The 25219-nt window shown below is 43.6% G+C and overlaps 3 protein-coding genes across 3 annotated transcripts in view; all 3 read left to right on the forward strand.

Annotated features, from left to right (window-relative positions):
- LOC111840966 (NACHT, LRR and PYD domains-containing protein 6-like) overlaps nt 1-25219 on the forward strand; it is a 136975-nt gene that overhangs the window by 61915 nt on the left and 49841 nt on the right. Inside the window, exons 9-11 of the mRNA XM_072706480.1 lie at nt 21468-21641; nt 22981-23154; nt 23383-23556. Of these exons, the coding sequence (XP_072562581.1) occupies nt 21468-21641; nt 22981-23154; nt 23383-23556 (522 nt within the window). The remainder of the gene's footprint in view (nt 1-21467; nt 21642-22980; nt 23155-23382; nt 23557-25219) is intronic.
- Nucleotides 1-25219, forward strand: part of LOC140582250 (protein NLRC3-like) — a 113105-nt gene that overhangs the window by 25572 nt on the left and 62314 nt on the right. Inside the window, exons 2-3 of the mRNA XM_072706484.1 lie at nt 8025-8216; nt 8730-8843. Of these exons, the coding sequence (XP_072562585.1) occupies nt 8025-8216; nt 8730-8843 (306 nt within the window). The remainder of the gene's footprint in view (nt 1-8024; nt 8217-8729; nt 8844-25219) is intronic.
- LOC140582471 (protein NLRC3-like) lies at nt 18665-21353 on the forward strand. The gene is made up of 2 exons (XM_072706862.1): nt 18665-19791; nt 21149-21353. The coding sequence occupies exons 1-2, from the start codon at nt 18665-18667 to the stop codon at nt 21351-21353; spliced, it is 1332 nt and encodes a 443-aa protein (XP_072562963.1).

Below are 25219 nucleotides of genomic sequence, written 5' to 3' on the forward strand. Positions count from 1 at the left end.
AGTTTGATTAAAATATTAAACAAAAGTAAGAATGCCTGCTTTTGTAAGAAAATAAATACACAAAACTAGGCAATTATAAGGCTTCTCTTAAAAACACTAAATACAAAAGGGTTGTATTTTCTAGTGGGGTACCGCAGGGTTCAATTTTAGGACCACTATTGTTCCTAATTTACATTAATGATATTGACACAAATACATACAGTAAACTGGTTAAATTTGCAGACGACACCAAGGTGGGCGGTGTAGCATATACTGATCTAGCAGCAGAGAGGCTTCAACGGGATCTGGATTTAATTAGCGAATGGGCTGATACTTAGCAGATGAAATTTAACACAGATAAATGTAAGGTAATCCATGCAGGGAGCAGAAATATAAAGTACAGATATTTTATGGGTTCCACTGAAATAAAGGTAGCTGATTACGAGAAAGATCTTGGTATGTATGTTGATGCTTCCATGTCCCACTCTCGCCAGTGTGGGGAAGCAATAAAAAAGGCCAACAGAATGTTGGGTTATATCTCTAGATGTGTGGAGTTTAAGTCAAGGGAGGTGATGTTACACTTACAGGTATATAATTCCTTGGTAAGACCCCACCTAGAATACTGTGTGCAGATTTGGTCACCATACCTCAAGAAGGACATTGCTGCCTTAGAAAAGGTGCAACGAAGAGCTACGAGAATGATTCCTGGTCTTAGAGGAATGTCTTATGAGGAGAGGTTAGCGGAACTGAATCTGTTTAGCCTTGAGCAAAGGAGACGAAGGGGGGATATGATTCAGGTCTATAAGATTCTAACGGGTCTGGATGCTGTTCAACCAAATGGCTATTTCAATATTAGTCTAAATACTAGAACTCATGGCCATAAGTGGAAATTAGCGGGAGAACATTTTAAAACAAGTTTGAGGAAGCACTTCTTTATACAGCGTGTAGTTAGAGTATGGAATAGTCTTCCTGCTAGTGTAGCGGAAGCTAAAACCATGGGTTCCTTTAAATCAGAGCTAGATAAGATTTTAACAACTCTGAGCTATTAGTTAAGTTCTCCCCAAACGAGCTTGATGGGCCGAATGGCCTCCTCTCATTTGTAAATTTCTTATGTTCTTATGTTTATCAACACACAAAGCGTTCATATTTGCCAAGTTAGGCTAAAATATGAGGCTACAGATGATACGTTAAGAGCCGTTTGGGAGCCGAAAGAGCCGGCTCTTCTTTGGGAGCCGTGCCACAAGAGCCGGTGTTCTGACGAGTTGAGCTACCTTTCGAGACGGGCTATCGAGCCTTTCTGCGCATGTGCAGTTCCACTGTCGTGAGATTCATAACCACGCCCATAAATCTGAGCTACCTTGCGTTGGACGCACTGGTTTAAGGTGAATAATATTTTAAAAACTCTCTTAATTGTTACTTTCATGCACTGATTTGCGGTGAGTAATATTTTAAAAACTTTTTAAATTTTTACTTTCAGCTTATACCTATGCACTTTTGTGCATATACAATCTGTCTTCAGTGTACAGTGTAATGGCATATGAGCGTATGTTGATGCTCCATTTATGAGCTAGTCCGTATGAACACGTGCTCCATACCCAGACGTGCATATTATAAACATTTATTTTGTTTATAATTGTGATAAATATTAAATTATGTCTTAAGTGATACAGTCTGTTCTTATTAAGTGACTTTTTACATGTGAAATGGGGTTAAAAAAAACGCCTTTTGCTACCGTTACTTTGGACTTCATACATGAAAAAATGTAAAAGTGCTAACTGCATGCTAAATAAAGTTTTCCTTTTTCACTCTGTATAGCTATGGAGAAAAGGTGGGAAGAATTGCATGACTTCCTTTCTCAGGGAACATACCCGCTTGGGTATGATAAGTCCCAGAAGTTAAGCCCCAGGAGGTATGCTTCAAAGTTCACGCTTAAAGGTGAGTCTACATCATGCATTCAAATGTACCAAGAATATTGGGAAGATAACATTTTTTATAACATGTTTATAATTCATTAATGAATGTTTACTACAGACGGAGAGCTCTTCTTTGGAAGCCGAAAAGCAGTTAAGTCCAAAGAAGATGCAAGAAAACTCTTTAGAGAGTTCCATTCGTCTCCAATTGGAGGTCATTCAGGCATTCTGAAAACACGCACTGCAATATGTTCAAGATTTTATTGGCATGGGATGCCCGTTGATATCGACAGCTGGGTATGTCTTTAAGTTATCTGTGTTTTGAATGGTTGTGAGAGTAATATAATTATCGACAGCTACTTTCTTAAAGGTCTTGGAATGTGATCAGTGCCAGAAGATGGGAAAGCCATTGACTGCGGCACAGCCATTGCAGTGTATAAAGGTAAATGTGTACAGTGGTGTCTTAATACTATTGTACAAAAATTGTTTATAAAGTGTTAAACATGTTAAAGTTAATGTTTGTTTTGCATAAATAGGTGTCTGCAGTCTGGGAGCTCATCGGGGTTGATTTGACTGGACCTCTACCGAAAACTACAGATGGCTTCCAGTATATTCTTACAGCCACTGATTACTTTTCAAAGTGGGTTGAGGCCTTTCCATTAAAGACCAAATCAGCTGCTGAAGTGGGACACCATATTTGCTCTATTATCTATAGACATGGTTGTCCAAAAAGAATACTCTCTGACCAGGGAAGAGAATTTGTGAATGAAGTATGAAGTATTTTGGTATTACTATATTACTATTATTATAAATACAATTCAGGAATTGTTCCTTTGTGTTTGTAATAAGTATTTCTCATGTAACTGATTGTTGTTCAGCTGAACAACAGCCTCTGTAGTACCTTGGGGATTGAAAGGAGTGTAACAGCAGCCTATCATCCCCAAACCAATGGCCTGGATGAGAGAACAAATGCCAACATAAAGCGGTAAGATTCTTTTGAGCTGTTTATTCACTGTTGGTATTTATTTCGTTTAGTTTATTTCCTGATTTAATGTTTTGCCTGGTTTGAGAAATTTATTTATGGGAGACATTAGTTGGCTTATCTTGTATTTCTAATTTCACATATAGAGCTCTCACAAAATTAGTGAATGAGAGGCAGAATAACTGGGATGTGTTTTTGGAGGCAACATTGTTTTCCTTAAGATCTAAGGTCCACACCACTACAAAGCACTCTCCTTTTATGTTGATGTATGGGAGGGAAGCTGTGTTCCCCTCTGAGGTTCCTGTTGACATGCCGGTAAGTATTCTTCTTTAAAAATAGTGATTAAAGAGTTGTGGCAAGATGAATTCAATTCTTGTTGAAATTTAGCATTTTTAATTATTTGTTACTTGTTTCAGTTGTAATTACAATTTTTTCACTTTTTTTCAGCTTTCTACCATAATCCTTCCAGAGGACAGCACCTATGGTGCATTTTGAACAAAAAAATAGAGTCCTTGGAGACTTCCAAAAAAACAACAGAGAAGAACATTGCAAAGTCTCAGGAAAAACAGATGCAGGCATATGCAAAACGGGTCCAAAAAAAATACAGGAACATAACTTATCATGTTGGAGATGAGGTGCTACTCTTTAACGTGAGGAAGCAAGGAAGGAAAGGAGGAAGAATTGAGGCTGATTTTTCTGGGCCCTGTGTGATTCAGTCAATCACTGGCAAGCTTGTCACACTGTCCAATTCTAAAGGGGTTACTCTGAAAAGCAAGTACAGTGTCGACCACATAAAGCCATACAGACGGAGCAAAACTAATGACAAGACCAGTACATATTCTGACAGCCCACACTCCATGACCATAGGAGAGCATCTGGAAAGACAAGCAGAAGATATGCCCAGGCCGAGTGTTATTCATTTTGCCCCCAAAATAGTCATCCAAATCCCTGAAGTGTCAATACAGGTAAATACAAAACCTCTATCTGACAAGAAAGCACACATCTGCCTTGAATATGATGCCCCTTCAGCAACATATATTCAGTTGATTAATTGTCTTCATTCATCTACAGTTTTCAGTACACAGGCTCTGGATTTTGTCGGTCAAGTGTATATTTCAATGCACGTTGTGTACTGTGTTGATTTAACCAATCTTAAATGTTGAAGGATCCACAGGATTCTTCACTGCCTGTACGGGAAAGCATACAAGAAAGAGGTTGTGGTGATTGAGCTGTGTGTGTGCAAGTTGACCCGTTGGTCATATGTTTGCCTTACCCCAGTTCATTGTTTGCTTGAAGGGGTTTTGGCCTGTTCAAACTGTGCATGTTGGCCTGTTGGTCACTGTTTGTCAAATACACTATATTTTCAAAAGTATGTGGATTGCCTTTTCTGCGTAAAGAGTTTGACAAGGCATTGTTATTACATTGATGGGCAATCTTTGTTCTTCCTGCATTGCCATTAATTGTGATCATGTAACAGTACAGTTAAAGTAATAGGTATTGTAAAAATTTTGGTTAAACATTCATGTGGTGTTTTCAGTTCGAAGGCTTTGGGCTGCAAAAGATCATGGTCAGGTGGAAGCGGTTGTTGGACCATATAAATTATATGATTCATCGTTCCGTCAACTTCATGGGACTGAGTGGCTGGGGGATGAGGTAAGAGACTAAGCAGTGCAAGACTGAAAATTAATGATAACACCAAAAATAACTTTACTAATTTAATTTTTTTGCACTCCAGATTATTGATGCTTACATTTACACTCTCATTGAAAAACACCAGGCAAGTGAAAATTACAGTTTTATAATGTTTATTCAGCTTTTGTTCATCTTTCTTTGCAATGTACTTTAATTATCATTATTATTTGTAATTATTTTCAAACAGAAACCTGTTCATCAACTCTGTTCTGTTGTTGGAGCATTATTGTTTTCTGGTCAATTCCAGAGACTCAGAAAGGTAGATACAAAACCACTTTTGTCCTTTGAATTACAGAAGCAAAGGTGTGATTTGCGATTGGTCAGCTTTTACATTACGACATTACGATTTGCATTCTTGGTTATATGTAAACATTTCTTACATTTATTCCTCAGATGAGGTTTCCAGTGGAAGAACTGTGGCTGTGCCCTGTAAACATTGGGGCTCACTGGATTTTAGTGGTTTGGTTAAATTTCTTTAACAGTGCAATATTATTATTATTATTTTTTAACTGCTAAATTAATCTGAATATTGTGATGTGCATTTTGTTGTCTTATGACATTTATAGATTGTCAACATGTCTGCCTGGATTCTTGTCTTGGTTGATCCGTTGTCAAATGAAGGTGCCTATGAGCGGAAATTTCTGCGGAACTGGAGGTGCTTGTAATTTATATATATATATGACTTGTCTTGCATGACTCTATGTTGATGTTAAAATTTTCATTATTTGAATAATAATTAGGAATTTCTTGAAGACAACTGACTGTGAGGAGCGGGCAGCAAAGTGGGCTGTGCAAACGATGCAGCACAACAAGCAGCAAGATTGCAGCAGCTGTGGCATTTTAGTGTTGATGGTAAACATTTTTATACTTTCATTTTATGCATTCATAAGTAACTGAACTTTACAGCTAAGACTGTCTGATAGGAATAGTTAGCAGCTAAAATGCCATTTTATAGTTTGCAGAAAATTATCTGGAAACAGGAGACATCAGTGCGGTCCAAACATCTCCACAGGCCGTAACAAAGGCATGATTTGAAGGGGCTTGTGCACTGCTTCAGTGTACAGGTAAATGGCAATGAAGCAAGATCATCAAATCTCAAGTCAGATTTATTGTTTATTACTTTTTAAAGTGATAAACATAGATGCATAATCATTCCACTTTGCAGATTTTCACTTGAACTGTAAGAAATGTAACTTGATTTATTTACTCATACAATATGCAACAGAGTAACAGAACCGTATAAACCCCTCGATTTTTAGGAAATACTGAAGACTACTGTGTTGTGTGCTCCATGCTTGAAAATGATAGAGAAACAGGCATGATCGAAATGGTAAAGTAACATAAAATTTTACTAATATTACTATAATATTAATGTACTCACTCTCAAAACATGTGACCATTTAATTTGTCTGTATTTTTATGTTTTTGTTTGTTCCTTTTTGTGTAGGTCCAGTGTGATTCATGCAGAAGATGGGCACATTCTAAATGTGCCCAATATGACCCACAGCGCTGTCCGCAGTATTACTGCCCAAAATGTTTTCAAATAAAATAAACTGTCGGGGTGGGATGGGAAGACTGGTGGGGTGGGATGTGTACTCTGTGTTGCTAATCTTTTTTTGTATATAGTTGAAAATCTTAAATGAACAAAAAATTTAACTAAATAAATTACTTAAAACAATTTGTGATTATCATTGGAAGACATTTTTTGGTAGGGAATACTGGCCTATCGAGGTAGGCTACCCTATATTATAAAGTGTCCAGTGTTAATATATCCGAACAGGCTCCCCTCATTCATACATACTGGCCTATCGAGGTAGGCTACCCTATATTATTAAGTGTCCAGTGTTAATATATCCGAACAGGCTCCCCTCATTCATACATACTGGCCTATCGAAGTAGGCTACCCTATATTATGAAGTGTCCAGTGTTAATATATCCGAACAGGCTCCCCTCATTCCTACATACTTGCCTATCGAGATAGGCTACCCTATATTATTAAGTGTTGGTGTTAAAATAATGTATCCAAATAGGCTCCGCTTATGTCATTTTATACTGGAAGCACACTGGCTACCCTATATTATTAAGTACAGTTTTATATGTTAACATTTTTTACATGTCAATAATATATTAATAATTAAAATGCATAAATAAAGATGCCGTAATACGTTATACCTCGAATCGACGGATTCGGCTATCGATTAGCGCTACGGTAGCCTAACTCGACAAAGCAGCTCAACTCGTCAGACTCGGCTATCGATTAGCGCTACGGTAGCCCAACTCGACAAAATAGCTCAACTCGTCAGAACACCGGCTCTCTGAAAAGAGCCGAACTTCCCATCACTAGCTTACTGCCCTGGAGGGAGGCAGCACCAGCCTCCCCGTCCTCCTCCAGCGAAGGGAGAGGATCCGCCCCGCTGTGCCGCCGCACCCACCGCAAGCCCCGGCGTCACAGCTGGACCTGCCCCGCTGCCAGTCCTGCCGCCAACACGGAGCCCCGTCTTCCCTACACATTTAACCCCAGCTCCTGCGTCACCCATCCTTCATCCTGATATCGGCGACAGCCACACCGTGTCCCCCACTGCGAACCGGCAGCCAGTGAAAAGGGGGGGCACTGTGTTAAACACCCAGGCTTCCTATTCCGTACTGCCCCTCCCATCTGTCTCAGTGTCCTTTAAGCGACATTCCGGCGACATTCCTCCGCCCCTCCAGGTGCAGCCAGTCAGTTACCGGAGGGCAGGTTCTCCCCTCCCCCCCACAGGACAAACATTAATCTGTAGCCTAAATGAAAGTGAAAGATTTAAAGCCAGAGTCGCCACGTCAGTAAGGAACACGAATAAGACGCTGGAAAAGTATATTTTGTATTGCAAGGTAAGATTATAGTCAGCAGATACAACTAATAATAAAATAAGCGTGTTTAACCTGCGGCGTGGGCAGAAAATTTTGATTGGGGGGGCTGTTGCGGGGGGCAGTTATACTCATGGGGGGAGGGGGGGCGCACCGCACCGTGTCTGTTCTGTGAATCTGCTTAGAAAATAAAATAATCCAAATTTTGTTTTTTATTATTTTGATGTGCGGTGGCGCCCCTTAAATCTGCCCCTGTTTAACACACATGCTGGGATTTAATACTTCTCAGTATAATTAGACGTTTAATGTAATTCGATACACTGTAAATAATCGCCTGGAGAAAACATTATGGAATAATGCGCTTAACATTCGACAAAGTAACACGTTTATATAGAATGTTTTAATGACTTGAGTTCGCCTGAAATACAGCGCTGCCTTTGTGACACTACGGGAATAAAGTAGATGAAGTTCTGCGGCTGTGTGGCGTTTTCTTTAGAAAAAAACTGGCGATAACTGTTAGCGTGACATTGTTATTCCAGTAACGTCCAGTTCAACGTAAAAGTGTTGATTGTTAGATATTGTATTTGTATGTGTCTGTTTACCCTTCATGTTCACAGAGACCCCAGTAGGAATCATCTGCTGTGGATCAGCACCAAAATGGAGGAACCTGCTTCTGAAATGACCCCCCCTGTGGGGTGTAAGGAGAGAGGAGCTGTGTCTGCAATGACCCCCCCTGTGGGGTATAAGGAGAGAGGAGCTGTGTCTGCAATGACCCCCCCTGTGGGGTGTAAGACAAAGGGGCCTGAGAGGTAACAGTGTTACAGTCCACTAGCATGCATGTCTCTGTGGGTCTATAGTTAGGCCATAAGGTGAAAGTAAACAGGGTTCCTAGCTAAGGCTGGGGGGCACATTAATATTTGTAGTTTAATAATAAAATACCTCAGCATTTCCTTTCTCCTTCCCTCCAAAATCAGCCAGTTCTTCTATTTTAGAGGCAACTATCACATCATCCCTCCTACCCTAAATGACCACATACTGTAACGCTGTAGAGAACAAATACAGATACAAACAAACTGGGAAAGAGGAACAGCAGCCAAGTCTAGTGACAGAGGTTGTAACAGTGATAACTAAACCTTTCATACAGGAATATTAACTTTATATTAGACGGTTTATTTCACATTAAAGCTAAAAGTCTGTTTGCATGAAGAGCTTCACGGCTGGTTAAGCAGGAGACTGATCAACTGAAGATTTAATGTGATGCTGCTCACATTACATGAATTATATTTATATAATGAGGGTTTGTTTCCTCTCTCTGCCCACAGTGTCCTGATGGAGAGAGCAGACTCACCTGTACCCAGCTGTGTTTCCATGAAGAGTGACAGGTCAATGCAGCCCCCATTCAACTTCAGAGAGGGACCTTTTCCTACAGATCAGAGGTAAATGTGCATTTAAACAAACACTGTTTAAAACAATCACACAGTCAGTCAAAAGGTATACAGGCACACAGGCTATGAGGAAAATAGCTTTTTAAAGAATGCACCTTTTTTAACTTTCACAAATCCTATCTTTTGAAAATTTAAACAGAAGTTATGTCTTTATTTGATATAAACTTCATCTGAGGATTACTGCTAATAATGGAATTGGAAGTTAGTTAATTGAAAATTGCATTTCATATTTCAATTCTCAGCATACAGCTGGAAAAGCAGGCTGACCTGTACACAGCTGGTATCCATTAAAAATGACTGAACAATAAATTGTCTACTTCTGAGATGGATGTTTCTGTTTCAATAAGAAATTAAATGCATTCTCATGGACTCAGATCATGCTCAGAATACAGCCTCAGTTTTAACATGTAAACCAGTACCTGTTTACATTTACAGCATTTTGCAGACGCTCGTATCCAGAGCTATTTCCATTTATTCTGAATTCAGGGACAGTCCCCCTGGAGCAAGTGGGGGTTAAGGGTCTTGCTCAGGGACCCAAGTCCACTGGTGGTAGTGCCAGAGGTGGGACTCAAATCCGTGATCTCTTGGTCTAGAAGTAAGCATCCTAACCACCTACACCAACAACAGCCTGTTAATAGCCAGCTGGGTTGTCCTGTTACTTTATCAGAAACAAAACAAAAAAATAACAAACAATTGCTTTCTTACAGTTTGCACACAGTATGATCGAGGTAAATTTTGCCATGCCCACTTGGAGTTTGCAGCCCGGATTTTAGGTCAATTGTACTTTTTGTGAGTCTGCACCGAACGACATCACAGTGAGAAGCGGGTATTTTGTACTGAATTCGAAAAATGGCTGTAGTGTATTATAGGGCTGGATGACATGAATATCAACATATCATCTTATGCACATGCAGTTCTTACACCACTAGTCAGCTAAATTAAGATCAGGCTTTTTTCACTTTCAGCTCTGTATGGTCATTATAACGCGGGGAGTTTACGTTTTTGCTCTGTCATTGGAACAGCAACTTTAGCAAGTTTTTGGAATTTTAATTATTCCTTTTCAAGATGATCTAATATATGTTTAAAACTCAGTTTGAAGTTTCCCTTCCGATGCTTTTGCATGAGTGCTGCATACATTCTCTGTGACAATCATAATCATTTTCATCCTTGCTGCTTATACAAATTTGTGAGAAATTTATGTTGAACTTAATTTTCGATATATAAATACACCAGTATTTCTTACAACAAAACAATAGTGTGCTTTCCTAGTAAATTTTACAAAACACTTTATTTCTTATCCCTGCCATCCTGATCTTGTATCTGTTCTTCCCATCAGATTGCAGTTTAAGCTTTGGGTCTTTCATTTGTCCACATATCCATTATTATTACTGTTATTTTTTGTTTTATTTAGTTTATCATTGTTTTCTGATTTCGCCACTTTTTCAAGAGGCAGTTGTATTGTGTTTCAGCAGCAGGCTACTTGCATAACCATAACCAAAGACAGCATTTCAAGTCCCACCCCAAAGTATCAAAGTACCAAAAAAGTTCCCCAGCTGGTTTGGCACTTTCAGTACTGGAACCTTTGGTTCCTACAAACGTTCACATAGAGCCGATTGAACTCCTGTGCAGTGACTCTCTCAAGGCAAAGTATGACCCTGTGGGTGCTGCTCCGTTCCCACATTTCATCCCGAGACTTTGCCTTGTCTCTCTGCCTATAAGCTGCTCAGACGGCCTGCACATGTGGCAGCACATGATGAAGTGATTTGAGGTGTGATGAAGATTAACAAAACGTCACACAGGAATCATCTCTGTCAGTATGTTTACATGCAAATCAAGAAAAACTAATTATTGTGTTAGTCTGACTAAACCCAGACTTTTAAAGTGCATGTAAACAGCACTACTCCCCCTCAAGGATATTTACACTGGCAGACTGCACCAGTAACAGAGCCAGTAACATCATCACAGGCTCCTCACACCCTGGACGCTACCTTTTCTCCCCCCTCATCCCAAGAAAGGTTATTCAGGGCAACTGGACTTGTTTAGTTCCCCCCTTCAATCCAGAGGGCTTTCTGCATTCTGACTGACTGGTTAGAGTAGCAGGTGTATAAATCCTGTGGAGCCCTCAAGTCGTTAATACTCAATGGTCACCTGTGGGTTGTTGTGTCCCCTGGCTTTCATGTATGTCACTGTGACCACCTGGGCCAGGGTGTGAATGACTGTGAAACCGTCTGGGTGGAGTTGAAGGAACAGCATTGTAAGTGGGTGATAAATTATGCCTAAGGCCGCCTCCTCTCTTTAAGGAGGGTCGTTTTCTTGCAGTAAACTGCTTCTCTCACACCTCGCTTGAACCAGTCAGCCTCCCAGTTTAGAATCTTAACGTCCTGGTCATCAAAGGAGTGGCCCTTGTCTTTTAGATGTAGGTGAACTGCTGAGTCTTGTCCTGATTGTCTGGCTCTTCTGTGCCGTGCCATGCGTTTATGGAGCTTCTGTTTGGTTTCTCCTGTGTACAGATCTGTACATTCCTCACTGCACTGAACTGCATATACTACGCTGCTCTGTTTGTGTCTGGGTGTTTTGTCATTGAGGTGGACCAGTTTCTGTCTCAGTGTGTTGCCTGGTGTGAAATGTGTAGCACGGCTACAACTGACAGGGAAGAGAACAAACGTAAGAGCATTATGGTAAATGAACTGCATTTATATAGCGCTTTTCTACTCCTACGAGTACTCAAAGAGCTTTACAATACATTCCTCACATTCACCATCCACACTCACATTCACACGCTGGGGGCAGAGGCTGCCATGCAAGGTGCCAACCTGCACCCCGGGAGCAATTTGGGGATCAGTGTCTTGCTCAAAGAGACTTTGATGGGGTCAGGAGGAACCAGAACTTGAACCGGCAACCCTTGAGTTGCCAAACGATAGCACTACCTTCTGTGCCACCATCTTCTCTTATGTTACAGGGGTGGCTGAAAAGCTCAGGAGGATTTTCACAGCATCCCTGTACATTTCAAACACATTGTACTCAGACACTCACACTGTAAGAGGACGGCTGTTTCTTTTTGTGTGTTGTTCTTATTTCTTATTTATTACTTTAACTTAAACTGCTAAACAGAGAGCTGCTGAACTGTTTTTTCACTGTTTCTGTAATAGTGACAATAAAGGTCTGTCTGCCTGTCTGAACTTAATTTTTGATGTAAGAAATACTGGTGTATTTATATAATAAAATAATTCTGTGCTGTCCGTCCGTCCATCTGATGATAAACCGATAAACTGAGTTTATCATTTGCTCAATTTAGTTGTCTGTCCAGTATAGTTGTTTATGTATTACAATTACACATGGTGTTGGCATAACTGTGTAGTTAATTTAGCAGCCATAACTGTGTAGTTAATTGTACATCCATTACTGTGTAGTTAATTTTACACACATAACTGTTGTTGGCTGCATTAGTTGATATTAGTTGTGCCAATTTGATTTTATTTGTCGATCCAGACATTCAGCATTTCTTTCTAATTTAGATAGAGTTTTTAAATGAATGGAGGAAATATTTTTACAGTGCATCAACAATTGAGTCATGGACAGAAAATAAACAATTTTGTATTTTTTAAGGTCTATTGTTTGTAAAAATGTTGATATTGAGCTGTCAGAGACCATCATAAATTCTCAGGATATTTACTCAGTTTGCGGCCTGAGGAAGGTGAATGAAATGTTGTTAGTTAGCTCTGCTAATTAAGCTGAAATCTTTTTGAAATCAAGTTAAACTCTCTAAAAGCCATTGAATACAAAGGGCTACATATCAAACTGTCTGTCCTGCCTGCTGGGGGGGAGGGGGGGGGGGCGTGGGGGGGGGGGGGTGCCCATGCCTCAACTGCTCGCCCACTTTCTGCACCTTAGTCATATACACAGTCCATATTACATTAGGGCCTTGGGGGTGCGGGGAGGGGGATGGGGGACTCTGCCATCTGCCAGTGGTGGGGCCCTCACACCCGAACTGCACCCACTAATTTTAATGCATTGTAGACATAAACACACAACTCTCTCACACATGTACATGCACACTTCACACCAACATGGGTCAGGGAGGGGATGGGGGCCGAGGGGCCCCCCCTAACTCTCTGTCTCTGGCCCTGCGCGGGTGGGGTGGCCCGCCGGGTGGAAGACCCATCGTGGGGGGGTTCGGGCGGCCCTGGCGGGTGTGGGCGGCCTCCTCTCTTGGGCCGCGGGCCGGGTGGTGCTTGGCTCTGCTGCGCCGTGGTGGGGCCCTGGCGGGCGGTCCGGGGGATCTTGGGACACTCTGGGCCCTGCTAGGCGGATTGGGGGGTTCGGTTTGGGCTGGGCGGAGGGTCTGCCGCTCCCGGGTGGGGGGGGGCTCTTTGTATGGGCCTCCCTTGGATCATCCTGCAGTGTTGCGGGGGAGGCGTGCCGGGTCGCTGCGGTGGGCGGCGGCCCGTCCTGCCGGGGGACGGGCTGGGGGGGCTGGGGCCCCTCCGGTGTGTGGGGGGCCGTCCGCCGGGGGGGGGGGGGGTGGTCCGCCGGGGGGGGGGGGTGGTCCCAGTTGGTGGGGCCCTTCGGCCCTGGACCCGCCTGCCTCGGTGGGGGGGTTGCGGGTGGGGCTGGGGGGCTCGCCGCCCGTCCTCCCTCTGCGGGCCTCCCTGTACGGGGGTTGGCGCCCCCTTAGTCCCTCTCGGGTTGGGCGGGTGGTTGTCTCGGGGATGCGTGGCCGTGGGCCCTTGTGCCGGAGGGGCGGTAGGGTGGCCTCGGTTGCCTGGTTCTCCTGCCTTCGCCTTGGGCCTGGGGGGGGGGGGGGGGCTGTCACCTCCCCTGACGGCATCAAATGCCAGCTCATCCAATGACAAATCAGGTCACACCTACACTTGTACATACATACAAGAATGGTTGAGCGATCAGTATCATTATTATTATTACTTTTTAGGGTATGTTATAGATTTAGGAATTGAAATATACATATATAACGGTACGATTACGTGTGTGTATGCTACATATATATAATACCGATTTGTAGTAATTATTATTAGTATCACTGATGTTGTTATAATTCTTGTTGTTTGATGAGTGTTATGTTTCTTATGGTTGTTTGTATTCTGTATTCCCCTATACTTCATTTTTTTCCATCCCACCTACATTATTAGTGTTATTTCTGTATACCCTTTTTTTTTTTTTTTCTCCCCCTCTCCCCATGTTGATTGATGTCTGTTATTGTTACGCTTGTTTTTTTTCCTTTTTCCACGGTACTGGTGAGTTCGGAGCGGCCACACTGTTTGCTCATGAATGTAATGCAAAATAAAGTTGTCCTCCGAAGAGGGGGGGTGGTGGTGGGCAATAAAAAAAAATTAAAAATTAGTTGTGCCAATATGATTTTATTTGTCGATCCAGACGTACAGCATTTCTTTCTAATTTAGATCGAGTTTTTAAATGAATGGAGGAAATATTTTTACAGTGCATCAACAATTGAATCATGGACAGAAAATAAACAATTTTGTATTTTTTTAGGTCTATTGTTTGTAAAAATGTTGATATTGAGCTTCCTGTCAGAGACCATCATAAATTCTCAGGATATTTACTCAGTTTGCTGCCTGTGGATGCTGAATGAAATGTTGTTAGTTAGCTCTGCTAATTAAGCTGAAATCTGTTTGAAATCAAGTTAAACTCTCTGAAAGCCATTGAATACAAAGGGCCACAAATCAAACTGTCTGTCCTGCCTGCTGTGTCTCTGTGTGATAGAGCAGGATGTCACTGGTTCTCTTCTGCTGTTATGAGAAGATTGATGTTATGAAGCCGCCCTAATGAATAAAGCTTAAAAAGGCATCTTACAACCTTTACACATTAAAATACATCACTAGGTTATTCTGTGTCAGCAGCAAGATCATTACAGACTTTCTGTTACACTTGTGTAGATGATTTGCGGTCTTTATATTTCTGCCTTATTCACAGAGACCAAATGGAAGGATGCAGTTCAGATCTACAGAAGAAACCGGGTTTATCTTCCATACTGAAGGTTTGTATTCATTGCTGATATATATTTTCTGAAGATTTGTGTGAATTGGCTTATATTTTATACAGCTGTACAGTAAGAAACTAATCATGTTAAAGGAAAGATATTCAAACCTGCAATTACAAATGAAACTATGAAATGGTTTGGTTCAAGTAGCAATAATTAACTGTGATGGTTTATTTTAGTCACTAGAGGAAAATGCTGTGAGGTTCCTGAAGGATGAGCTGAAGAAGATCACGAGGTACCTAGATCAGAATTACCCAGAATGCTCTGAGCCTCAACTGGAGGAGGACAATGACCTGGACAGTGATGTTCAGATGCAGAAGGCCTGTGGTAGAGAAGGAGCTCTGAAGATCACACTGTACATCCTGAGGGCCATGGAGCAAAATGATCTCGCTGACCTACTGGAGAAGAGTAAGAGCTGAATCTCATTCTCTGTGTGTTTATTTGTCCTCAGAAAAAATAGTATATGGAAAAAAACACCCCCACCAGTCCGGACCCCCTTAGCGGTATGCTATTTGGTGTGCCGCGGGGGGATCCCATCGTTTTGCTGGGGGACTTCAACGCTCACGTGGGCAATGACAGTGTGACCTGGAAGGGGGTGATTGGGAGGAACGGCCTCCCTGATCTGAATCCGAGTGGTGTTCTGTTATTGGACTTCTGTGCAATGCATGGTTTGTCCATAACGAACACCATGTTCGAGCATAAGGGTGTCCATAAGTGGACATGGTACGAACATGCCCGGGGCTACAGGTCGATGATCGATTTCATAATCGTATCATCTGATCTGCGGCCTTCTGTCTTGGACACTCGGGTAAAGAGAGGGGCAGAGCTGTCAACTGATTACCACCTGGTGATGAGTTGGCTCAGGTGGCGGGGGAGGAAGCCGGTCAGACCTGGTAGGCCCAAGCGTATAGTGAGGGTCTGCTGGGAACGTCTGGCAGAGGCTCCTGTTCGCTGGAGCTTTAACTCGTGCCTCCGGCAGAATTCCGACTGCATGCCGGGGGAGGTAGGGGACATTGAGTCCGAATGGACACTGTTCCGGACCTCCATTGTGGAAGCGGCCGTACGGAGCTGTGGCTGCAGGGTGGTCGGTGCCTGTCGTGGCGGTAACCCCCGTACCCGATGGTGGACACCAGAGGTGAGGGGGGCCGTGAAGCTGAAGAAGGAGGCTTACCGGGAATTATTAGCCCGGGGGTCTCCGGACGCAGCTGACGGGTACCGGCGGGCCAGGCGGAACGCGGCTCGGGCGGTCGCAGAAGCAAAAACCCGGGCGTGGGAGGAGTTCGGTGAGGCCATGGAAAGTGACTTTCGGTCGGCCTCAAAAAGGTTCTGGCAAACCATACGGAGTATCAGGAGGGGGAAGCAGCTCCTGGTTCCTACTATTTATAGTGGGGGGGGGGGCTGTTGACCTCACCTGGGGACATCATCCGGAGGTGGAAGGAATACTTTGAGGACCTCCTCAACCCTGCCTCCGATACATCTACGCATACGGCCTTTGACACATCTGAGGGCGCAGAGCCCGAGGGTGCTGGGGGGGGCTTGCCCATCACTGAGGCTGAGGTGGCCGCGGCAGTTAAACAACTCCGTGGTGGCCGGGCCCCGGGGGTGGACGAGATCCGCCCGGAGTACCTGAAGGCTCTAGATGTTGTGGGGCTGTCGTGGCTGACACGCCTTCTCAACAGTGCGTGGAGGTCAGGGACAGTGCCGCTGGATTGGCAGACTGGGGTGGTGGTCCCCTTATTTAAGAAAGGGGACCGGAGGGTGTGTTCCAACTACAGGGGGATCACACTTCTCAGCCTCCCTGGGAAGGTCTATTCCAGGGTACTGGAGAGGAGGGTGAGATCGATAGTCGAATCTCGGATTCAGGAGGAACAATGCGGTTTTCATCCTGGTCGTGGAACACTGGACCAGCTTTATACCCTTGCAGGGGTACTGGAGGGGGCCTGGGAGTTTGCCTATCCAGTCTACATGTGTTTTGTAGATTTGGAAAAGGCTTACGACCGGGTTCCCCGAGGTGCTCTGTGGGGGGTGCTTCGAGAGTATGGGGTCCGGGGTCCACTGTTGTGGGCGATCCGGTCCCTGTACGAACGGAGCAGAAGCTTGGTCCGCATTGCCGGCAATAAGTCGGACGTGTTCCAGGTGCGTGTTGGGCTCCGCCAGGGCTGCCCTTTGTCATCGGTCCTGTTTATCATATTTATGGACAGGATTTCTAGGCGCAGCCAAGGCGTTGAGGGTGTCCAGTTTGGTGACCTCAGGATTGCCTCGCTGCTTTTTGCAGACGATGTCGTCCTGTTGGCTTCATCTGCTGGGGATCTCCAGCAGGCACTGGGGCGGTTCGCAGCCGAGTGCGAAGCGGCAGGGATGAGGATTAGCACCTCCAAGTCCGAGACCATGGTTCTCAGCCGGAAACGGGTGGTTTGCCCTCTTCGGGTTGGGGAGGACGTACTGCCTCAAGTGGAGGAGTTTAAGTATCTCGGGGTCTTGTTCACGAGTGAGGGTAGGCGGGATCGGGAGTTGGATAGACGGATCGGAGCGGCGTCTGCAGTTCTGCAGGCGCTTAACCGGTCCGTCGTGGCTAAGAAAGAACTGAGCCAAAAAGCCAAACTCTCGATCTATTGGTCCATCTTTGTCCCTACCCTCACCTATGGTCATGAGCTATGGGTAATGACCGAAAGAACGAGATCGCGAATACAAGCGGCCGAAATGAGGTTTCTCCGCAGGGTGTCTGGGCTCTCCCTTAGGGATAGGGTGAGAAGTTCGGATATCCGGGAGGGCCTCGGAGTAGAACCGCTGCTTCTTCACGTCGAAAGGAGCCAGTTGAGGTGGTTTGGACATCTGGTGCGGATGCCTCCTGGGCGGGTACCCAGGGAGGTTTTCCATGCCTGTCCTACAGGGAGGAGGCCCCGAGGCAGGCCCAGGACTCGCTGGAGGGATTATATCTCTCGGCTGGCCTGGGAACGCCTCGGTGTCCCCCCCGAGGAGCTGGTGGGGTTAGCTGGGGAGAGGGAGGCCTGGGTGCCTCTACTGAAGCTGCTACCCCCGCGACCCGAACCCCGGACAAGCGGAAGATGATGGATGGATGGATGGATGGAAAAAAACATGTATTACATTTCAGTTTATCATTTAATTTAATTTGATTTAGTTTTGCTCATATTAGTAAAAAATGTGTTTTTTGAAAAGTCTGTGCATTTACCTCTCATTTCATTTCAGGGCATCTTCTGTTACAATGTCAGCACAGAATCAAAGGGACCCTGAAGCAGAAATGTAAGTGTGTATTTGAAGGGAAAGCTAAGGAAGGACAGCCAACACTTCTCAATGAGATTTACACAGAACTCTACATAACTGAAGGTGGGACTGGAGGAGTCAATGATGAACATGAAGTGAGACAGATTGAAACAGCATCCAAGAAAAGGCGAACAGAAGATACTACAGTCAAGTGCAATGATATATTTAAACCCTTATGTGGGCGTGAGACACCTATCAGAACTGTACTCACTAAAGGGGTGGCAGGTATCGGGAAAACAGTCTCTGTGCAGAAATTTATTCTCGACTGGGTGGATGGAAAAGCAAACCAGGATGTTCACTTCATATTTGCTCTTCCTTTCCGCAACCTGAATTTGATTAAGGATGAATACAGTCTGATTGAACTGCTTCACCACTTGGTCCCAGAACTGAAATCATTTGAATCCACTGAGCTGTTTAGGCACAAAGTCTTGTTCATCTTTGATGGTCTGGATGAGTGTCGCCTTCCTCTAGATTTTCAGAACAATGAGAGCTGGTTTGATGTAACAAAGAAAACATGGATGTGCTGTTGACTAACCTCATTAAGGGGAATCTGCTCCCATCCGCTCTCCTCTGGATAACCTCCCGGCCAGCAGCAGCCAATCAGATACCTCCTGAGTGCATCCACCAGGTGACAGAGATACGAGGGTTCAGTGATGCCCAGAAGGAGGAGTATTTCAGGAGGAGATTCAGTGATCAGAGCCTGGCCAGCAGGATTATCACACATGTGAAATCATCAAGGAGCCTCTTCATCATGTGCCACATACCTGTGTTCTGCTGGATTTCAGCCACTGTCCTTAAGAGGCTTTTTAGTGAAACTGACAGGGGAGAAATTCCAAGGACTCTGACTGAAATGTACACACACTTCCTGATCTTTCAGACAGGTTTAAAAAATGACAAGTACATGAAAAACTGTGAAACCAAGCTTAAGAAATACAGCAAGAAATTCCTTTTAAAACTGGGTAAACTGGCTTTTGACAACCTTGAGAAAGGCAATCTCATATTTTATGAGCAAGATCTGACAGGGAATGACATTGATGTCAGTGAAGCTTCAGTTTTCTCTGGAGTGTGTACAGAAGTCTTTAAGGAGGAATATGGGTTGTATCAGGAGAAGGTGTACTGCTTTGTGCATCTGAGCATCCAGGAGTATCTCGCTGCTTTATGCAAGTTTCTGTCAAACTCATCAGCTGACCTGCTGAAGACCTCAGTGGATCAGGCATTAAAGAGCAAGAATGGACACTTGGACCTCTACCTCCGCTTCCTCCTGGGCCTCTCAACAGACTCCAGTAAGACTCTGTTACAAAGGCTACTGGGAGAGACAGGAACCAGCTCACATGACATTAAAGAAACAGCTCAATACATCAAGAGGAAAATAAAGGAGAATTTATCTCCAGAAAGGACCATCAACCTGTTCCACTGTCTGAATGAGCTGGGTGACAATTCCCTAGTAGAGGAAGTACAAAGATACCTGAATTCAGGACGTCTTTCAGCAGAAGACCTCTCACCTGCACAGTATTCAGCTCTGGCCTTTGTGTTACTGATGTCAGATGAGGAGCTGGATGTGTTTGATCTGAAGAAATTCGTCAGATCAGATAAGGAGCATTGGAGGCTGCTGCCTGTGGTCAAGACATCTAGGACAGCTCTGTAAGTGAGGATGTGAAAACGTATCTTGTCTGACAGTAACAGATTAACATTGTTTAAAATATGTAAAATATACATTTTATTTCTCCTCATGAATTAATACCTGGGATTGATTTGTTTTTTTTGGTAATCTGGAACCCAGATTTTATAATGACTGAGGGTAGTGATGTAGTAAAAAAACAGAAAGTGACATTTCCATGACCATCCAGTGTGCATCCTGACCTGCTATAGAAACAAAGAGGGTCTTTATCTGGGGGGTTTATGAGTGAAATGATCCTTTATTTGCACAAGAACATGTACATTGGAGTGCTTCTCTTCTCACTCTCCATGAGAGACACGGACACATTTACAGGTGACACCAAGCTTAGGGTCACAGCACAGGGTCAGCTGACATCCAGCAGCCATGGAGCTGGGGGTTAAGGGCCTCGATCAAGGGCCCACAGACATGTGACTGTTCTGCTGAGTCTCTAACCAGCGATCCTCCAACCACAGACACAGAGGCTTAGCCTGCTGAGCCACACACCAGCCCCACAGACATGGTATGTGAATGTTACTGTCAGCAGGTGTGTCCAGGTGATGGAGCCCAGAGCTGGGAGCTTCCAGAAGACTGCTGTCTCTGACTGCTCACTGGCGCCCTCTGCTGGCCTCAGCTGCTCCTGGCTGAGGATGTGATGACACAGCTAGTCAGGCAGTAACAGATTAACATTATTTTAAATTTAAAATGAAACTATATGGTGGGATATTCGGGCATACTGTAAATGAGGGCACAGGTACAGGGGCGCCTATAGTCATAAAATGTAGTCACACTGTCTCCAATAATGGTCACAAAATGCAGCTAAATGGTCGCAGTCTGGAAACATGTGAAGCCACACTTTTGATTCTTAGGCATTATTTACATTATGTGAAAAACAAAAACAACAACAGACATGGGAACCGGTTCCCAGGTTTGTCTCTGGATGCACTTTTCTCCTCTATAATATGTTTGTGTGATGTTACATTAGACAGCCAATCAGCAGCGCCTTTAAATCTTTACGTGAGTATGCTGCATGCTTATTAGCTCACAGGTGCTGAGATAGTGTTTCGGTATCGGAATTTAGCACCGAAAGAGAATAAATTTTCGAACCTCGATAGGATCAGAACAGTTTGGTCGGTACCACAAAAGTACCGAAGTTCAATATCCAGCCCTACTTTGGGGAAACCTGGCAGAACGATGGCTGATGACTGCAGTGGAAGCTGTTTCATTGGTCTGAATATGTTATGAATACGGGAAGATTCATATATAATTTTCACACGCATCGTTAATAATACAGAGTACCATTAACTATGTGTAAGTTGTGTCTTAAAATGTTTTCTTTTCCAGGTTGGACAGCTGTAATCTCACAGAGAAATGCTGTGAGGTGCTGGCTTCAGCTCTCAGATCAAACTCCTCACACCTGAGAGAGCTGGACCTGAGTAACAATTACCTGCAGGATTCAGGAGTGATGCTGCTCTCTGCTGGACTGGGGGATTCACACTGTAAACCGGAGATACTGAGGTCAGTATTACTGGGTAATCCACACTTTTAACTAATTATTGAAAGGAGTCGCTTTGTATGAAAGTAGTTACATTTACTTTAAAGTCACACTTGTTTTGGTGAGGTGATCTTATTTATCTGAGATTTTTTGTCCATCTCTCTGCAGGCTGTCAGGCTGTAGAGTCACAGAAGAAGGCTGTTCTTCCCTGGTTTCAGCTCTGAGGTCAAACCCCTCACACCTGAGAGAGCTGGATCTGAGCTACAATCACCCAGGAGACTCAGGAGTGAAGCTGCTCTCTGCTGTACTGGAGGATCCCAGCTGTAAACTGGAGAAGCTGAAGTGAGTAGAGAGTGAACATTTAATGTCAGTTCAAGTCAAGTTTCTTTGTCTAGCACATGTTCATACACCAAGGTCATTCAAAGTGCTTTCCGGAAAATATAAAAAATAAACTGTATAATGTAAAAATAGACAAAGAAAAATGTGAAAATAAACATAATTAAAAGAACATGAAACATTTAAGAACAGATATTATAAGTGACAAAGTGCCACAGCCATAAGATATGATCACATAGTCGACCATCGAGCTCTAGCCTGAGTGCACTGGTGCCTGGTGCCTTATAAACATCCTTATGCTGAACACGGTGTTCGCTATGGACAGACTGTGGTTCACACAGGAGTCCAATAACGGAGCAGCACTCGGGTTCAGATTGGCCAGGCTGTGCCTTCCAGCTACCCATCCAAGGTCTCCAAGAAGAACCCACTGATCTAACACCATACTGTCATGGATAACCTCCCTCATGCGTTACCCACTGATCTAACACCATACTGTCATGGATAACCTTCCTCAAGCGTTACCCACTGATCTAACACCATACTGTCGTGGATAACCTCCCTCAAGCGTTACCCACTGATCTAACACCATACTGTCGTGGATAACCTCCCTCAAGCGTTACCCACTGATCTAACACCATACTGTCGTGGATAACCTCCCTCAAGCGTTACCCACTGATCTAACACCATACTGTCGTGGATAACCTCCCTCAAGCGTTACCCACTGATCTAACACCATACTGTCGTGGATAACCTCCCTCAAGCGTTACCCACTGATCTAACACCATACTGTCATGGATAACCTCCCTCAAGCGTTACCCACTGATCTAATACCATACTGTCATGGATAACCTCCCTCAAGTGTTACCCACTGATCTAACGCTATACTTTTATGGCTGAGAGCCGATCACTGCTGTTTCAATTCTTTCAATTGTATTTTTGTTAACAATAATTTCCCTGCTACAGAAAATGTGTTTCCCAAAAAGAAGTTTGGCAGGACGACCCATAATGCACTTAAGCAACAACATAATAAACAAACACAAACAGCTTCTTTGTTCTTCTCCTACTTCCTTATTTCCCACAAACTAATCAGCTGTAAACCATGTTAGAAATAACTAAGCAGTAAAGCAGGAAGCCAGTCGTTCTTAGCACATGGTTTGTGTTGCTCAGCAGAGCTAATAGACAAAGGAAGGTGACAGTTATGTTGCAGTTTAGAACTTAAATATGCTTTTTATATACTGTACAATAAATTCATTGTTTTACAAAATCTCTTCTGTGATGCCAGTGATGGCTCACATACAGAGTACCAATGCGAAAGGTGGTTTTATAAGTGTTTCATTTTCCTAAGGGTGGACCAGTGTGAACTCACAGATAAATGCTGTGAGGTGCTGGCTTCAGCTCTCAGATCAAACTCCTCACACCTGAGAGAGCTGGACCTGAGTGACAATGACCTGCAGGATTCAGGAGTGAAGATGCTCTCTGCTGAACTGGGGGATTCCCACTGTAAACTGGAGATACTGAGGTCAGTTACTGGGAATTCCACAATGTAAACTGGAGATACTGAACTCAGTATTACTAGGTATTCCACCGTAAACTGGGGAAGGTCAATGTTACTGGGTATTCCACACTTTTAACTGTAAATATTGAAAGAACTCACATTGTATGAAAGTACTCACATTTACTTGAAAGTCATACTTGTAATAATGACATTATCTTAGTTATCTGAGAGTTTTTTTCTGTCTCTCTGCAGGCTGTCAGGCTGTAGAGTCACAGAAGAAGGCTGTTCTTCCCTGGCTTCAGCTCTGAGGTCAAACCCCTCACACCTGAGAGAGCTGGATCTGAGCTACAATCACCCAGGAGACTCAGGAGTGAAGCTGCTCTCTGCTGTACTGGAGGATCCCAGCTGTAAACTGGAGAAGCTGAAGTGAGTAGAGAGTGAACATTTAATGTCAGTTCAAGTCAAGTTTCTTTGTCTAGCACATGTTCATACACCAAGGTCATTCAAAGTGCTTTCCGGAAAATATAAAAAATAAACTGTATAAAGTAAAAATAGACAAAGTAAAAGTGTAAGAAAAAATCAGAAAATAAACATAATTAAAAGAACATGAAACATTTAAGAACGAATATTATAAGTGACAAAGTGCCACAGCCATAAGATATGATCACATAGTCGACCATCGAGCTGCGGCCTGGGTGCTCTGGTGCCTGGTGCCTTATAAACACCCTTATGCTGAACACGGTGTTCGCTATGGACAGACTGTGGTTCACACAGGAGTCCAATAACGGAGCAGCACTCGGGTTCAGATTGGCCAGGCTGTGCCTTCCAGCTACCCATCCAAGGTCTCCAAGAAGAACCCACTGATCTAACACCATACTGTCATGGATAACCTCCCTCATGCGTTACCCACTGATCTAACACCATACTGTCATGGATAACCTCCCTCAAGCGTTACCCACTGATCTAACACCATACTGTCGTGGATAACCTCCCTCAAGCGTTACCCACTGATCTAACACCATACTGTCGTGGATAACCTCCCTCAAGCGTTACCCACTGATCTAACACCATACTGTCATGGATAACCTCCCTCAAGCGTTACCCACTGATCTAATACCATACTGTCATGGATAACCTCCCTCAAGTGTTACCCACTGATCTAACGCTATACTTTTATGGCTGAGAGCCGATCACTGCTGTTTCAATTCTTTCAATTGTATTTTTGTTAACAATAATTTCCCTGCTACAGAAAATGTGTTTCCCAAAAAGAAGTTTGGCAGGACGACCCATAATGCACTTAAGCAACAACATAATAAACAAACACAAACAGCTTCTTTGTTCTTCTCCTACTTCCTTATTTCCCACAAACTAATCAGCTGTAAACCATGTTAGAAATAACTAAGCAGTAAAGCAGGAAGCCAGTCGTTCTTAGCACATGGTTTGTGTTGTTCAGCAGAGCTAATAGACAAAGGAAAGTGACAGTTATGTTGCAGTTTAGAACTTAAATATGCTTTTTATATACTGTACAATAAATTCATTGTTTTACAAAATCTCTTCTGTGATGGCAGTGATGGCTCACATACAGAGTACCAATGCGTAAGGTGGTTTTATAAGTGTTTCATTTTCCTAAGGGTGGACCGGTGTGAACTCACAGAGAAATGCTGTGAGGTGCTGGCTTCAGCTCTCAGATCAAACTCCTCACACCTGAGAGAGCTGGACCTGAGTGACAATGACCTGCAGGATTCAGGAGTGAAGCTGCTCTCTGCTGAACTGGGGGATTCCCACTGTAAACTGGAGATACTGAGGTCAGTTACTGGGAATTCCACACTGTAAACTGGAGATACTGAACTCAGTATTACTGGGTATTCCACCCTAAACTGGGGATCCTAAGGTCAATGTTACTGGGTATTCCACACTTTTAACTGTAAATATTGAAAGAACTCACATTGTATGAAAGTAGTCACATTTACTTGAAAGTCATACTTGTAATAATGACATTATCTTAGTTATCTGAGAGTTTTTTTCTGTCTCTCTGCAGGCTGTCAGGCTGTAGAGTCACAGAAGAAGGCTGTTCTTCCCTGGCTTCAGC

This window comes from Paramormyrops kingsleyae, chromosome 24 (genome assembly GCF_048594095.1).
Source record: "Paramormyrops kingsleyae isolate MSU_618 chromosome 24, PKINGS_0.4, whole genome shotgun sequence".
In the NCBI taxonomy this organism is placed as follows: Eukaryota; Metazoa; Chordata; class Actinopteri; order Osteoglossiformes; family Mormyridae; genus Paramormyrops; species Paramormyrops kingsleyae.